Source organism: Crinia signifera, chromosome 5 (assembly GCF_055691185.1).
Source record: "Crinia signifera chromosome 5, ASM5569118v1, whole genome shotgun sequence".
NCBI classification, from domain to species: domain Eukaryota; kingdom Metazoa; phylum Chordata; class Amphibia; order Anura; family Myobatrachidae; genus Crinia; species Crinia signifera.
The window spans coordinates 304,092,594-304,109,926 of NC_139221.1; the positions used below are offsets into that span (position 1 = coordinate 304,092,594).

General features: G+C 50.0%; 1 protein-coding gene across 1 annotated transcript in view; it reads left to right on the forward strand.

Moving 5' to 3' along the window:
- Positions 1-5,582, forward strand: part of LOC146081291 (serum paraoxonase/arylesterase 2-like) — a 35,413-nt gene extending 29,831 nt beyond the window's left edge. Inside the window, exon 9 of the mRNA XM_083189430.1 lies at positions 4,292-5,582. Within this exon, the coding sequence (XP_083045556.1) occupies positions 4,292-4,453 (162 nt within the window). The 3' untranslated portion in view covers positions 4,454-5,582. The remainder of the gene's footprint in view (positions 1-4,291) is intronic.
- The last annotated feature ends 11,751 nt before the right edge of the window (positions 5,583-17,333 follow it).

Here is a 17,333-nt window from a genome sequence, read left to right on the forward strand (position 1 = left end):
GTCTGCGGGGAGCGCTGTGATTGGAGAGGCATTGCGCTGCCACAGGGAGAGACAGACACTGAGCTTGCAGCCGCAGGAGGTGGGGCGGGGAGCGGTAATAGGAAGCCGTTGCCGTCCATACACAGTGCCAGTGCGTGGTGTTTAGAGAGTTTCGCCCTCTCAACAAACATGCCCCCGAGCTTTGTGGAGCACCTTTAGAAAGCCATTGCCGCCTTCCCGCTGCCCTCCGCCTACCCGTGTGTATCAGAAGAAGCAGCTGCCGCCCACATGCTGCAACTTCCAAGATTAGACAGCCTCCCGAAAATGCACCATCTGCCTGAAGTGCAGGGGTAAGTGCTGGGGGTAGTGACAGGGAGTGAGACGCTGGAAGCAGGGACTGGAAGTAGGAGTGTGATGCTGAAGTGAATGGATGAGGGAGTGAAGTGCTGGGGTTAGCGGTGGAGGGAGTGAGGGTCGCGGGTGGGGGCCCGACTCCTGCGTTACACGAAAGGGCCCGGCTAGCTCAGAGCCGTGAGGGGAGGTGTTTGCGCCGGGCACCACGAACCCGCTGGGGGGAGAGAGGTGCGCTTAGCAGCCACCGGCTTCTGCTCTTCTGCTCCGGGGGGAGAGGTGGGGGCGGCAGCCGCTGCTAAGCAGCTGGGGGAGAGGTTGCAGGGGCTACCGCTCACCTGCTCGGTGAAGAGACATACACTGGAGGGGGAGAGGTGAGGTTGCCAGGTTCCAGCTGCCACTATCTATCTCCAGGGGAGAAGGGGTGGTAAGCAATGCTGTGGAGGCAGCAGTGTCTTTGCCTGGCAGCATGGGGAGGCAGAGGGTGTCTGGCACTGTGGGCTGGTTCTCTGTCACTATGTGAGTGTGTGTGGGCGGAGTCAGAGGCTCTGATAGGCTATTAGCCTATGACTCCACCCAGCGTTATACAAACTCACACATTGAGTGACAGATGTAGCTAAATATATAAGAGACTAGGTGATTCATCGCGCCCTACGGGCGCTCTTCACACCGTTGTAAGGGGCTGCGCCCCCTTAATTTGTGAACATTTGTATATGAGAAAGATGGTTAGAATTGTATGAAAGATGGCCTGTATTGCAACTTGAGTTATAGGTGAAATGTGTTAAATAGAGAGCATATGATGTGGAAGGGGGTGTGTATTGTTTTGTTTAATTAAAAAGCGGTTACAGAGAAAGATGTACATTGATAGTGTGGATGGTACAGTGACATTTGTGGGGTGTGGGGGGGGGCTGTGTGTGCATGTTGTTTAGGTGTGTGTGTGTGCAATAGTATAGTAGGGTGTTTTTTGAGTCAGCGGCTCCCCACTGGCGGAGGTCAAGACACAGGAAAACAGGAGGCTGGGTAGTGATAGGGGTGTGTGGACATAAGGGGGACTAAAGAGGAGGGTGGGAGATACTGTGCAGCTTCTGCCAGTGGGTGAGGGTCCAGTGTGGCAGTACAGGAGTACAGGATGGTGGCCCTGAGTCAGTGTCTCCTCCTACTGGGTGGGAGTTAGGGTACATGAGAGCAGGAGGCTGGGCTATGAGGCATGATAGGGGCATGTGGGAAACACAGCGTCAGCGACTCCCCAGTGGTGGAAGTTACGGTTCAGGAGAGCAGGAAGCTGGGTAGTGATAGGGGTGTGTGAGTATACGGGGGACTAAAGAGGGGCTTAGGGGTGCCATGAATTGTGGGAGGGGCGTGGGGGGTGCCGTGAATCAAGGGAGGGAGGGGGCGCAGGTGTCCGCGAATCGCAGGAGAGGGCGGGGGTCCGCAAAGCGTGGGAGGTGGCGTGAATTGCGGGAGGGGGGGTTGCGAATTGCGGGAGGGGGGGTGTGTGCAGGGGGGTGACTTGAATCGTGGGGGGGGGTGCGCGGGGGGGTCCGTGAATTGCGGGAGGGGGGGGGGGCACGGGGCGCGATAAATCACCTAGTTGGTTATATATTCTTGTAGAAGGATGGTAGGATGTTGCTGTCATTCAGAATGCATTTACATAAACAGTAATAGTAGCAGTAAAAGATCTGACTGAAAACACCTACAGTAAAACAGAACAGGTGTTATTTATTATACAAAGAATTGGTTGATGATGTGTAGGTTGATTTGCACATAGTTGTCACTGTAAAAAAAATCAACACAGAAAGGTCTACACATGTAAATGTTGACATAAGTGTGGCACTTCATTGGTGTCCATGTCGACACATGAGAATGAGTATGAAAACATTCAAAAAAGAAAAATAAATCTTCAAAAACTCATGTCAACCTTTTTCATTGTCGACCATAGCCGTGTCAGTGTTTTGCATGTGCCATTTAATCCTGGGGTTGCCGTGAATCGCAAACGGGGGTGGGGGGGGAGGGAGGAGGTGAGGTGTGTCCGCGAATCACGGGAGGAGGGGTCGTGGGTGGATGCTGTGAATTGCGGGAGGGGGGGTCGCGGGGGGGGGGGTGTACCGCGAATCGTGGGAGGGGGGGACGCGGGGGGTTGCAGTGAATCGTGGGAGGGTGGGTCGCAGGGGCGGGGGGTTGCCGCAATGACAGGGGGGGGGGAAATCGCGGTAGGGGGGGTGGGGGGTACCGCGAGGAAGGGGGGGCCTGGGGGGTTGGCACAAATCGTGGGAGGGGGGGTCGCGGGGTGCCACGAATCGCAGGAGGGGATGTGTCACGGGGTGGGGCTGCAAATCGCGGGAGTCGCCGTGAATTGGGGGGGGTGTGCTGTGAATCGCGGGAAGGGGGTCGCCGGGGGGTGCCGGGAATCGCCACAAGAAAAAATCAACACAGAAAGGTCAACACATGTAAATGTTGACATAAGTGTGGCATTTCATTGGTGTCCATGTCGACACATGAGAATGAATATGAAAACATTGAAAAAGTGAAAAATAAATCTTCAAAAACTCATGTCAAACTTTTTCATTGTCGACCATAGCCGTGTCAGTGTTTTGCATGTGCCATTTAATCCTGGGGTTGCCGTGAATCGCAAACGGGGGTGGGGGGGGGGAGGGAGGAGGTGAGGTGTGTCCGCGAATCACGGGAGGAGGGGTCGTGGGTGGATGCTGTGAATTGCGGGAGGGGGGGTCGCGGGGGGGGGGGGGGTGCCGCGAATCGTGGGAGGGGGGACGCGGGGGGTTGCAGTGAATCGTGGGAGGGTGGGTCGCAGGGGCGGGGGGTTGCCGCAATGACAGGGGGGGGGAATCGCGGTAGGGGGGGGTGGGGGGTACCGCGAGGAAGGGGGGCCTGGGGGGTTGGCACAAATCGTGGGAGGGGGGGGGTCGCGGGGTGCCACGAATCGCAGGAGGGGGTGTGTCACGGGGTGGGGCTGCAAATCGCGGGAGTCGCCGTGAATTGGGGGGGGTGTGCTGTGAATTGCGGGAAGGGGGTCGCCGGGGGGTGCCGGGAATCGCCACAAGAAAAAATCAACACAGAAAGGTCAACACATGTAAATGTTGACATAAGTGTGGCATTTCATTGGTGTCCATGTCGACACATGAGAATGAATATGAAAACATTGAAAAAGTGAAAAATAAATCTTCAAAAACTCATGTCAAACTTTTTCATTGTCGACCATAGCCATGTCAGTGTTTTGCATGTGCCATTTAATCGTGGGGTTGCTGTGAATGGGGGGGGGGGGGGGGAGGGACACATTGCTCTGTTTCTGGACTTTCTTCTTAATTTATGGATTACCATCACCTGTGCTTAAACACCTTTCTTATCAATTACCCTGTTTAAAACAGGTGATGACAATCATAAATTAAGATGGAAGTCCACAAACAGAGCATTCTGTCCCTCCTGGAGAGGGTCATGTTGGGAGGTATGGAGGTGTGGGGCGCTCACCTGGTGTGTCTGGTGAGTTGCTGTGTCTTTGCTGTGTAACATGGAGAGGCAGAGGGTCTGGCACTGTCTGTGGGCTCACTGGGCTGGTTCTCTGTCGTGTGAGTCAGTCATGTGAGTCAGAGGCTCCACCCAGCGTTACAGCTTCAGACACACTTTGAGTGACAGATGTAGCCAAATATATCAGAGATAATTGAAGAGAATGGGCCTGTGTTCACATACTTTCACTTTCTTTTTATTGTAACATTGGATGGTGTAGTGGTTAGCATTACTAATTCCCACCAATACACTGTCTGTGTGGAGTTTGTATGTCCTCCTATGTTAGTGAGGGTTCCCTCTATGTTAGTGTGGGTTTCTTCCCATGGGAATACAGCACAGACTGTGAAGTGTATGAATCCTACAGATCTATACTGTATATCTATAAGGCATTTGGGGAACCCATACTGTATATAACCAACACCCACTCATTATTCTGTTGCAGGTTGTCCGCGTACAGAACATTCACTCTGACAATCCTATCGTGACCAAAGTGTATGCCAACAATGGGTCAGTGCTCCAGGCAGCCTCCTGCGCTGCCAGGTACATGAATAAGCTGCTTGTGGGCTCAGTGTTCCATAAGGCTCTGTACTGTGAGCTGGACTAATGTTACAAGTCGCCCGGATGCCGGAACACAGCCCGAAGGGCAAACGGAACTTCGCTCTGTGAAATAGAATGTACAAAATGCACACACACATCTCAGGCTAATGCATAGTGATGTTACCAACACACAAGTAAATGAGAATGAGCAAAATTGTAAAACAGTATAGATGTAGGGAAAATAATTAGCAGCAAAAAGTTCCTTGTTTATAATTATTCTAAATTGGGGGCAAAGCAAAAAAAATGTTTTCTTGTGTAACAATAACGCTTTCCAGCATTTCTGGGCTACGTGTATTATTGCTGCCCCCCAACCACAGAGAGGGGTTTATTTACTAAGATGGAAGTTCTTTTGAAGATGGAATGTTGCCCATAGGAACCAATAAATTTATTTAAAAGAAGTAGATTCTGATTGGTTGCTATGGGCAAGATCTCATCTTCAATAGAACTCCCATCTTAGTAAATCAACCCCAGACAGAGATGGGGAGGCCCGCCTTCTACTCCAGGACTTCACCAGCATTTTCTTTGTTCTTCACCTTGTGGGCGGCAGCCTTTAAGCTGTTATACATGGACTCCCCCATCCGGGAATTTCATGGCATCCCGTATCTTCAGGAACTATTCTTCGCTCTTCCTCCGCTACCAGGCCTTGAACATGCTAATATTTGTTGATGTAGGCGGGCAGGGCAACGACACGGCACCATTTTTGAAAAACCAAGATGGCCACTGTGAGCCAATTTCAGCCCGTTGCATCATCGTCCCACCCCGTGCATCAGCTAATGTTAGCCTTTGCGGGTCCGGGGAGGCAGTCCAATGGTGGAGAAGGCTGGAGCTCCCGAAGAAACAAAACGCTGTGGAAGACGCAGATGGGCAATGACCATGCAAAAAGCCCTACCATGTGAAGTGCTAGGAAGATGCCATGGGAGGCAGTGGCCATGCAAAAGAAGTAACTGCTGTGCCGTCCCCAGTAGGGGGTTGCTTTATGTGCCTAGTGGGAAATTAATATGGTCAAAAGGTCAATCTACTGACTGTCCAACAGCAATCTTGATTGCAGACACCTGACGGCTTGCTGCTAACTACTAATGTTCAGTTGTGTATTGCCTATCTATGAAAAAAATAAACCCACAGTGTTGAACGTTAAACCGTTGAATGTGATCTTTCTCGTGTGAGACGATATTGGCCCGATATGCCATTCCCAGCCAAATTGGAACAACATATCTAGCATAATGCTCACTGTGTATGGCTTATATGTCAGTGCCTGCGGTAGCATGTAGTGTTGGCTGTGCTGCACCTCCAGCCATGCGATATTGCAGGCGACCTGTTGGAAGACAGAACAGCGATCTTTACATTCTTCATTAGATGTGAAAGGGGTATAAGCCAAGTAACACTGGGGCTCTTCCTGACCCACCTGGGGCTAGAATAAGTAACAAGAATGACAGCCCTGTAGAGACAACTTTTACAAACCGGTGGTCCCAGTGTTATGGACTTAGGCCCCTGTTCACCTGTTTTTAAAAACTTTAAAACTTTAGTAAATAGAAACCATATCTTTTTTTTTCTTTCTCGATATGACGTTGTGCGTTAAATTCTCCAAATTGCCTACCTCCAAACTGTCCGTAACTGCCAGCCAATCACATGCGTGTATTTGCACTAGCCAACATAAAGTTTTTGGTGGCCTTTTTTTTTCCGTAAAGAATGAAATCAGAAATAAATGTGTGCATACAGCTAAAACAAGTAAAAGTTTAATAGTAGCAGCACAATAAGTAAATGCACTGTAGAGCGCAAAATGAGAGAAAAAATAAATACACAAATAAATATAATTAAAGAATTAGGGCCAGATGTACTAAGTTTGAAAAGTGATAAAATAGAGAGTGATAAACCACCAGCCAATGAGCTCCTAACTGCCATGCTACAGTTGGTGTTTGAAAAATGGCAGGTAGGAGCTGATTGGTTGGAGGTTCATCCATTTTATCAGTTTTCATTGCTTAATACATCTCGCCCTTAGAGAGAGAGGGAATCTGTAGGTCTGGATCATAAAAAAAAGAAGCTGTACAGGAAGAAAGAGGAGACCCCCCCCCCCCCCCTTTGTAGGCTGTGTACAAATGGGACTGTCCCATCAAAAGCAGGACAGTTGGGAGGCAATGCATATGACATCGAGAAGCGTTCGGCATGGCCGCTGCGATCTTCTTAATTGAATCAGATAGTGTCCTCAGTAAGTTTTCCATGGTCATTTGGAAATTGTTTCCTAAATTGTATCAATTTGGTTTTCAATGTGTAAGGCCCCGTACACATAGTTAGATTTTGACTAACTTTCTATTCGTTTTTGCTTATATAGTCGAAATCGGACGGTTTCAGACGCATTCGATCCTAATGCATGACCCCACGGCATCAAAATTGAATAGAAAAATAGACTGCGCAGGAAAGACTATATACTGTAGTACAGATCGACCTAGAACCATGTTGACCTATCCCCATGTCAATCACTGTAAAGCCCCTTATACACATTCTGACGGGGGCTACGCCTGATATAGTTAATCATATTGACCGCAACCGTTGTTGTCCGTACACACTGAACAATATAGTTCAGTAACATCACCCGTGCCCGCTCAACATGCACGTCGCTAGGCTACATTGCCAAATTGACCTGCATGTTTGGAAGACATCAATCATCAATAACGATGTGCATGTCGCTAACGATATGAGTGTCCACACTAGACGATATTGTGAACAATATCACTCAGTAGCACCTTTCGATACTTGTTTAGTTTCACGGCGGCAGCATGGCCGCCCGCTACTTCCGGGTTCGGCGCTTGGCAAACTTTCTAAAATAAAGTCCATGCCAACGTTCATACCCCCACTATCGATGTTGGCATGGATTTGATTTTAGATAGTGTGGCGAGCATAGCAAGCCACCGAGCCCGTAGCGTGGGCGAGCAAAGCGAGCCTCGCAAGGGGATACAGACGCTGCTGCAACTGAGACGCTGCCGCCTTGAAACTAAACAAGTACCCACCTTTCTTATAGGCAACAATGTAGCTTAGTGTGCATGGGGCTTTACTATGACTTCAACGATGTGTGCATCAGAATACCATACTCAAATACATATAATACATTTAAATAATAACTTACAAACATACAATGTCCATTGTGCACAATGTAATGTCTCCAGTCTTTTCTGTGCAGCCTGTTAAAGCTTGTTAAAATAAGAAAAGAAATTGCTGGACATTTACAGTAGTATAATTTAAAGGCCTGTACACATGGGGCGATGGGTGCCCCATGTTGAGCAAGATTCTTAAGCAGTAGACGTTTCTTAGGTTCATTAAATGAACAAGTGATTTTTACTAAGCGTAATAGTTGTTACACGCCGCCGTCCGGGCTGCGATGCACCCAGACGGACGGCGGATGTTCCTCCCTCTGACGCGGCCGGGGACGTTGCCCGGCAGCGTCTCAAGCCTCCCTTTGATGCGCAGCGTCGGGACGTTGCTAGGCAACGTCCCCGAGCTTCCGCCCGGCGGCAGATGACGCGCGCACCTGACGTCAGTCAGGCGGCGCGAAATTCAAAATAAATAGCCGGCGTCTGCTGGGCACAGACGCCGGTTATAGCTTTTTGCTTACCCCAGCCCTGGCTTTTCTGGTCCCTGTGGGTTCCAGCCCACAGTCCTGTGTTCCAGCTCCTGGTGTCTTCAGTGCCTGGTTCTCCCAGCCTTCCCTGGAGTTTCCTGTCAGCTACCTGCTTTATCAGAAGACCTGCTTCAGTCTGAGCCTGCGTTTGGCCCACTGTCTCCATCTTCTCGTGGGTCACGTAAGTGCTCCAGTGGAGCCTCGGTCTATCTTCTTCCTTTAGTGGCCCGCCGTGGCCGTGCCCCTCCGTGGGTTATCATTGTCCATTTCCATACACCTCCCGTGGCCGTCGTGGCCGTACCCCTCCGTGGGTTCTGTATTTCCCTTCCTCTTTCTCCCTGTAGCCTTTCACGTAGGAAGTATTCTCTGTTTGTTATCCTGGTTTTGAGGAGTCGCCGTTCCTGGTCATAGCCTGCTGGGGACTCCTCCTTCCCATTTCATTGTGCCTGCGACTTGGTCGCATCCCGGTTTGGCCTGGTGCCGGCAGTCAGGGGTCTACTCCCAGATAGGCCCTGTAGTTAGCAGTCCTCTTGGGTACCCTGTGGCGATCGTTTACCCTTTGTCCATACATAAGACCTGGCTGCATCGGGGTCGGAGCGGGCCTAACTCGCTCCTTCGGACGCGGCGGCCACAGGTGAAGCCTAGCTCTGCAGGGGTTTATCATCTGCCTCAGGGACTCAATAGAGTTAGAGTAGCTTCCGCTGTGGCCGTCCTAACCGGCGGTCCCGGCTACGGGCTCACGCCTGACCACCTACACCCATCCACCTGCCATAGGTCCTTGTGCCATAGTAGGCATCATAACATTATAACCGGCCATAAAATTAAAAGACAGGCTATATTTGGTCTTATATGTCCTTCTGTTGTTTTCTGGGTGATTTCGTATTATGAGTACCACTCCCCAGACTTTCTCTGATCAGCTCCAGGGGCTTACTCAGATGGTGCGGGAATTGTCGTTAAAGGTGGCTTCGCAAGAGCAAAGGATGAGGCCCCCAGAGTCAGGAGGTTCAGACCCCAAGATGAACCTACCTGATCGGTTCTCTGGGGATCGCAAAACTTTCTTTAACTTCAGGGAGAGTTGCAAATTGTATTTTAAGCTCAAGCCGCGCTCTTTCTCGTCCGAGGCCCAGCGTATCGGGTTAGTAATATCTTTACTGCAGGGTGACCCCCAGACCTGGGCCTTTGGACTGCCTTCTGACAGCCCAGCTTTGTCTTCGCTTGACAGCTTTTTTAGTTCCCTTGGGTTGTTATATGATGACCCCGATCGGGAAGCCTCAGCAGAGACTCATCTCAGGGCCCTTAAACAAGGGAAAGACCCAGCTGAGGCTTATTGTACAGAGTTCCGCCGATGGGCAAATGACTGTGGATGGAATGATCCCGCATTACGCAGCCAATTTCGTTGTGGTCTGGCCGACGAAATTAAGGATTGTCTCATTCAATACCCCGCTCCTAAAACTCTGGACAAATTAATGGAATTAGCCATTAAAATTGATCGTCGCCTCCGTGAGCGGAGGTCTGAACGGGGCTCTCTCACCCGGGTGGTTCCCTTTGTCTCGGTGACCCCTGAGGAAAGTGAGGAGCCAATGCAACTTGGGGCAGCTCGCATTTCCCCGGAGGAAAGAGCTCGCCGACTGAGTTCAGGACTTTGCCTATACTGTGGGTGCAAGGGTCATATTCTGAGAAATTGTCCCAATAGGCCAGTAAATGGCCGGGCCAAGTGAACGAAGAGAGTGTTCACTTCGGCCTTCAGCTATTTTCCTCTCTAGATTCTTTATTAGTTCCTGGCTACATATCCTTTCAAGGATGCAATTTTGCTGGGTCAGTTTTCATCAATAGTGGTGCGGCTGGTAACTTTCTTGATGCTGCCACCGCCCAGAGTTTGGGGATTCCCCAACTTCGGCTTCCTGTTCCCATTACCCTATGGGGTTTAGATGGGGGGGTGCTCTCCAATGGGGCTATTTTATTCCAGACTCCTCCTCTGCAGTTGACCATTGGTATTTTTCACCAGGAGGAGATTACTTTCCTGATAACTTCTTGTCCTTCTGTGCCCATCGTGTTGGGCTTCCCCTGGTTGAGAAAACACAATCCCATCATTGATTGGCATCTGGGGGAAATTACCCATTGGAGTCCCACTTGCCAGCAACAGTGCCTTCAGATTGCACTCCCTGTAAGATCCACTTCTTTAGCAGGGGTCCCCGTCCCTTACCAAGATTTTTTAGACGTTTTTTCTAAGGGTAAGGCCGACAGTTTGCCGCCACACCGTCCATACGACTGTGCCATCCAGTGCAGGCTTTATGCCTTATCAGTCCCGGAGACTAAGGCTATGGATGAGTACATCAGAGAGAGTCTTTCAAAGGGTTTTATTCAGCCCTCTAAATCACCTCTCAGTGCCGGTTTCTTTTTTGTGGAAAAAAAAGACGGTTCCCTGAGGCCATGCATAGATTTCCGTGCTCTCAACAAGATTACGGTGAAAAACACCTATCCCCTTCCTTTGATTACAGTTCTATTTGACCAACTTCGATCTGCTACCATTTTTTCCAAAATCGATCTTAGGGGGCTTATAACCTCATTAGAATCAAGGAAGGGGACGAATGGAAAACGGCGTTCAGTACTCAGACGGGGCACTATGAGTACCTGGTAATGCCGTTCGGCCTCTCCAATGCCCCAGCCGTTTTTCAGGATTTTATCAATGACATCCTTCGGGAATTCTTGGGTAAATTTGTAGTGGTCTATTTGGACGATATTTTAATTTTTTCCCGAGACTTGGACTCACATAGGGCACAAGTACGCCAGGTTTTGCAGAAGTTGCGGGAAAATCAGCTATTCGCTAAGCTTGAAAAATGCGAATTTGAGGTGACCCAGGTTTCTTTTTTGGGGTATATAATTTCTTCTCGTGGGTTCCAAATGGACCCCAAGAAATTACAAGCCATTGTGGATTGGGTTCGGCCCACTAATTTAAAAGCGATCCAGCGGTTCCTTGGGTTCGCAAATTATTATAGGCGTTTCATTCATGCCTTTTTGTCCATTGTGGCACCCTTGGTGGCTCTGACCAAAAAAGGGGCGGATCCATCATTATGGAGTCCTCAAGTGGAACAGGCCTTTGAGACGTTGAAGCGGGCCTTCGTTTCTGCTCCAGTTCTTAAGCACCCCAATCCCGATCTACCATTTGTGGTAGAAGTTGACGCCTCTGAAGTAGGGGCCGGGGCGGTCCTCTCGCAGAGAGATCCAGAAACACTACAGTTCCACCCTTGTGCCTATATGTCCCGAAAATTTTCTCAAGCAGAGTCCAATTATGACGTAGGCAACAGAGAATTACTTGCCATTAAGTGGGCATTTGATGAGTGGCGACAATGGCTGGAAGGAGCGGCCCATCAGATTCTTGTCTTGACTGACCATAAGAACTTGAGTCAGCCAAAAGACTGAATTCTCGCCAAGCCCGGTGGGCTCTCTTCTTTATGCGATTTAATTTTATCATCTCATATAGACCTGGATCTAAAAACATCAGAGCAGACGCTCTTTCTAGGTGTTTCCTCCCTCAAAAAGAGAGTAGAATTAAGTCGGGGCCCATCGTTCCCACTTCCTGTATTCACGCTGGTGTGAGTCAAACCTTGGAGGGCCTTCTCCGCCAAGCCCAAGGACAAGCTCCAGCCCAAACACCAGAAAACAAATTGTTCGTTCCTCCATCTCTAAGACGCAGAGTCTTGGCAGAATGCCATGACTCCAAGATTGCGGGTCATCCAGGAGTTTATAAAACCCTTGCTCTTTTGTCTCGTGTGGTCTGGTGGCCAGGTATGGCCAGGGACAGCAAGGAGTTTGTACTGTCTTGTCCAGATTGTGCCCGACATAAGGTTCCGCGTTCTTGACCCTTAGGAGAATTGTTGCCCCTGTCTGTTCCCTGCAGGCCTTGGTCTCATCTGGCCATGGATTTTATCGTTGGGCTGCCGATCTCTTCCCAGTGTCAGGTCATCTGGGTAGTCATCGATAGATTTTCCAAAATGGCACACTTTGTGGCCTTGAGACAATTACCCTCAGCTAGGGAATTGGCCACGTTGTTTCTACAACACATCTTTCGGTTACATGGACTTCCCAGTGACATAGTTTCTGACCGTGGTCCACAGTTTGTGGCACAGTTCTGGAGACTGTTCTGTGCGACCTTAAAAGTTAAAACCAGTCTCACTTCCGCGTTTCATCCACAGGCCAATGGGCAAACGGAACGTCTCAATCAGTCTCTCAAACAGTACGTAAGGGTCTTTGTTTCCAAGTTGCAGAATGATTGGGTCAGTTTCCTGCCGTTAGCTGAATTTGCGTATAATAACGCGTATCATTCAGCCTCGAAAAATTCACCCTTCTTTTCAGTCTATGGATTCCATCCTCGAGCCAACTCCTTGGGACCTAATACCCCCGGTTCTTCTTCATCAGCTGCCTCTCGACTCAGAGTCATATGGAAAAAGGTCCATTGGGCTCTTAAGGAAGCTTCTTTCAGAGAGAAGGTATTTGCTGACAAATCTAGACGTCCTTGCCATTTTAAGGTTGGTGACTGGGTGTGGCTATCCACCCGTAATATAAAGCTTCACCAACCATCAGCAAGATTAGGGCCTCGGTTCATTGGTCCTTTCCAGATTGTCAGGAGGGTTAATCCGGTAGCGTTCCGTCTTTCCCTACCTAAGTCCCTCAAAATTGCAAGTACCTTCCATGCTTCGCTTCTCAAGCCAGTCGTGTTTTCTCAAAAATTTCCTCGCAGACTGAGGAATGGCTCCGCTCCAGTCATGGTGCAGGGACAGCAAGTGTTCTGTGTGGAAAAAATCCTCGATTCCAGACTCATAAGAGGTTCTCTGCAGTTTCTGGTACACTGGAGGGGGTTTGGTCCCGAGGAAAGGTCTTGGGTTTCCGATAGGGATTTGCATTCTCCCAACCTGAAAAGGGTTTTTTTCCGGCAGTTTCCCAATAAACCCGTTGGTAAAGGGTTGTTAACCCTTCCTCAAGGGGGGGTACTGTTACACGCCGCCGTCCGGGCTGCGATGCACCCAGACGGACGGCGGATGTTCCTCCCTCTGACGCGGCCGGGGACGTTGCCCGGCAGCGTCTCAAGCCTCCCTTTGATGCGGAGCGTCGGGACGTTGCTAGGCAACGTCCCCGAGCTTCCGCCCGGCGGCAGATGACGCGCGCGCCTGACGTCAGTCAGGCGGCGCGAAATTCAAAATAAATAGCCGGCGTCTGCTGGGCACAGACGCCGGTTATAGCTTTTTGCTTACCCCAGCCCTGGCTTTCCGGTCCCTGTGGGTTCCAGCCCACAGTCCTGTGTGCCAGCTCCTGGTGTCTTCAGTGCCTGGTTCTCCCAGCCTTCCCTGGAGTTTCCTGTCAGCTACCTGCTTCATCAGAAGACCTGCTTCAGTCTGAGCCTGCGTTTGGCCCACTGTCTCCATCTTCTCGTGGGTCACGTAAGTGCTCCAGTGGAGCCTCGGTCTATCTTCCTTTAGTGGCCCGCCGTGGCCGTGCCCCTCCGTGGGTTTATCATTGTCCATTTCCATACACCTCCCGTGGCCGTCGTGGCCATACCCCTCCGTGGGTTCTGTATTTCCCTTCCTCTTTCTCCCTGTAGCCCGCCGTGGCTGTGTCCTCCTGTGGGCTTATTCTTTGCCCTCTTTTTGTACCCTTCTTATCTTTCTTAGCATCCTTTCACGTAGGAAGTATTCTCTGTTTGTTATCCTGGTTTTGAGGAGTCGCCGTTCCTGGTCATAGCCTGCTGGGGACTCCTCCTTCCCATTTCATTGTGCCTGCGACTTGGTCGCATCCCGGTTTGGCCTGGTGCCGGCAGTCAGGGGTCTACTCCCAGATAGGCCCTGTAGTTAGCAGTCCTCTTGGGTACCCTGTGGCGATCGTTTACCCTTTGTCCATACATAAGACCTGGCTGCATCGGGGTCGGAGCGGGCCTAACTCGCTCCTTCGGACGCGGCGGCCACAGGTGAAGCCTAGCTCTGCAGGGGTTTATCATCTGCCTCAGGGACTCAATAGAGTTAGAGTAGCTTCCGCTGTGGCCGTCCTAACCGGCGGTCCCGGCTACGGGCTCACGCCTGACCACCTACACCCATCCACCTGCCATAGGTCCTTGTGCCATAGTAGGCATCATAACAATAGTCTTACCACTTCCATACCACCTTTTACTAATTATATTAATACAAAAGTAATTTCGGCACTTGTTTCCTAGCACGGCGCCCATGTATTCCGCTGCGCTCGCCACGCTTCGGGCTCGTGTATAAGGGACACTTCTGCGGGTATTATGTGTATAAGGGGCACTACTGCGGGTATTATATGTATAAGGGGCACTACTGTGGGTATTATGTGTATAAGGGACACTACTGTGGGTATTATGTGTATAAAGGGCACTACTGTGGGTATTATATGTATAAGGGGCACTACTGTGGGTTTTATATGTATAAGGGGCACTACTGTGGGTATTATGTGTATAAGGGACACTACTGCGGGTATTATGTGTATAAGGGACACTACTGCGGGTATTATGTGTATAAGGGGCACTACTGCGGGTATTATGTGTATAAGGGGCACTACTGCGGGTATTATATGTATAAGGGTATTATATGTATAAGGGGCACTAGTGTGGGTATTATATGTATTAGGGGCACTACTGTGGGCATTATGTGTTTAACCGGGGAAATTAGTCCATCTACCTCTCCAGGATCACTATAAGCCCTGCTTGTCCAAAGTCCTTCTTTTCATCATCAACGCAGAGGACAAGGAACTACGAGTTGCCTTTGTGAACACTGTGGATTAAATAAATGACCCTCTGGTGTCCTTGACCTGACATCCAAGGAACAAAACCTACCTGCTCTGATATACCAAGAAAGGGAGGAACATGTTAAGTCTACCAACTAGAACTTTGGGAAAGAGTTGCATGTGCACATTCATCATTGACATGTGACAGTAACCACTACAATAAGTGAGATCCTTCTTTGGGAATGACGGAGATCCTAGCCCTTGTTGTGGCTGGAGCGAGGGGCCCACCATCCAGTATCACATTATAGATGGGACCCTGGAGGCAGGGTGGCCATACGGCCCAGGGGCCAAAGCTAATATCATAGAGTGCGGTGTATTTACTGTTTCATCAACTTTGATCAACTTTGATCCAGTATGGACATGGATTTTTCCATCGCACCGACCAGTAAGTCTCCAGCTGCTCTGAGCCTGCGCTGACTTGTTCCCAGTGTAAAAATCATTAGATGGTAAAATTGTTGCGGGTTTTGGACTTGTTCGCTCAGATGAGAACAGATTTGTAACCTTACACATCCATTCGGACAGCGAGGACATTCATTCGCAAGGCGGGCTTTCACTCTAGCGAAACAGTGTCTTAATCGAATGCTGGCCGCTTTCGAATTTGCAGCCGTGCAATCCGTTCTGAATGACCCCCATTGTCTGAAAGTATGCAGAGGTTGGGTGAATACATAAAGGGAATAATGCAATTTACACAATGTCCCTGAACTGTCAGCCTGGGCTTCCCAGTCAATCATTACAAGTGTTGGACACAAAATCACGGCTCTGGCTGAGGGGTGGATCGATAACTCTGTGTTCTGGCTGCTTTTCAGTCATCGTTATCCGTATGTGAAATGACCGCCAATACAAATAATTTGGATTTCATGGCTTTATGCTGGAACTGGACTTTACTCTGAGAAGTTGGACAGACTGGTGGTTAGTGTATCACACATTCTGTTTTGCCTTATTCAGTGAGCCAGATGCACTAAGCTTCAAGAAGTGATAAAGTGGAGTGTGATAATCAACCAGCCAATCAGCTCCTACTTGTTATTTTTCAAACCCAGCCTGCAGCATGGCAGCTAGGATCTGATCAGGGGCGTAACTATAGCACCGCAGCCCCCGCGGGGGGGCGCTGTGCATGTGGGGGCGCCGGGGGCTGCGGTGCTATAGTTAAACCCCCCTCAATCCCCCACAGACTTACCTATCGCGCTGGTCCCGGCGGCTCCGTTCTTCTGCTGAGGACCACCACAAAATGGCCGCCCCCATATAGCACACAGTTCTCTGAAACTGTCTGCTGTATGGGGGCGGCCATTTTCTGGTGGTCCTCAGCAGAAGAACGGAGCCGCCGGGACCATCGCGATAGGTAAGGCTGTGGGGGATTGAGGGGCGGTTTGCATGGGCGGCGGGGCGGCGGGGTAGGGGTGCTCGGCGGGGTAGGGGTGCTCGACGGGGTGGCGCCCCCCCCTAACGGCGGGGGGGCGCTCAAAACGTAGCTACGCCACTGGATCTGATTGGCTGGTGGTTTATCACTCTCCACTTTTTCACTTTTTCATACATGATGCATCTGGCCCATTGTGTTTTAGAAATACACCAGATACCACAACACACACACACACACTCACACACACATACACACACACACACACACACACACAAATACAAATTGATCAAACACATCCCAGTACGGGGGCATATTTAGAAACCCCTGTGGCAGGAAATTCCCTAAACAGCTTTTTACAGGGGATGCCCGAGAGGGGTACATTTTTCTAAAGCTTCTAAAAAAAAGAAAAAAAGTGATGTTGCCCATAGCAACCAATCAGATCATGTCTATCATTTTCTCGGATGCTATAGGCAGAAAACTATTGGTTGCTATGGGAACTTCACCTCGTGTCATTTTTAGAAGCCTTATTACATTTACTCCGAAGTACCCCCAGGATGTATGGAGAGGTTCATTACGATTTCCTGACGGACACAATAACGACACCCGCTATGACTGACAGTCAAAATGTTGTGTGCATGCGCCCCACATCTATTCAGTGAGACAGAGGCATGGCCAGCAGCTCACAGGGCAGTGAAAATGGGGTGTGGCCTCACAGAAGCATCATTCTTGGTAAACCATGCCCTTTTTTAGACAAGGCCACGCCCCTTCTCCAGTGCGGTCCCGATCACAGAGGCCAATATGTTGTGAATTATGAAGACGTCTGCTTAACGCTTGATCTCCTCATCCACAGGCACATTCCATAAAGCCTGTACTTAGCGCACCCCTCCTTCCCCCTCATGCTCCCCCTCTGCTGCATTCTATTTATTAAACCATTAATCCCACAACCACACAAGAGGTGCAGGAGTTGCCCAAGTTTTTTTCAGCCAAGGTCTTGGGAGGGGGAACACAAAATGGTGGGTGAGGGGGGGGGGGGGGGTGTTTTCTCAAGAATTCCAGGTTTAAGATGGCCAGCTTGGGGCTGGTTTACATTATAGCAGCAGGACCTTGCAGAAGTTTCCTTGCTGTAGTGTAAGC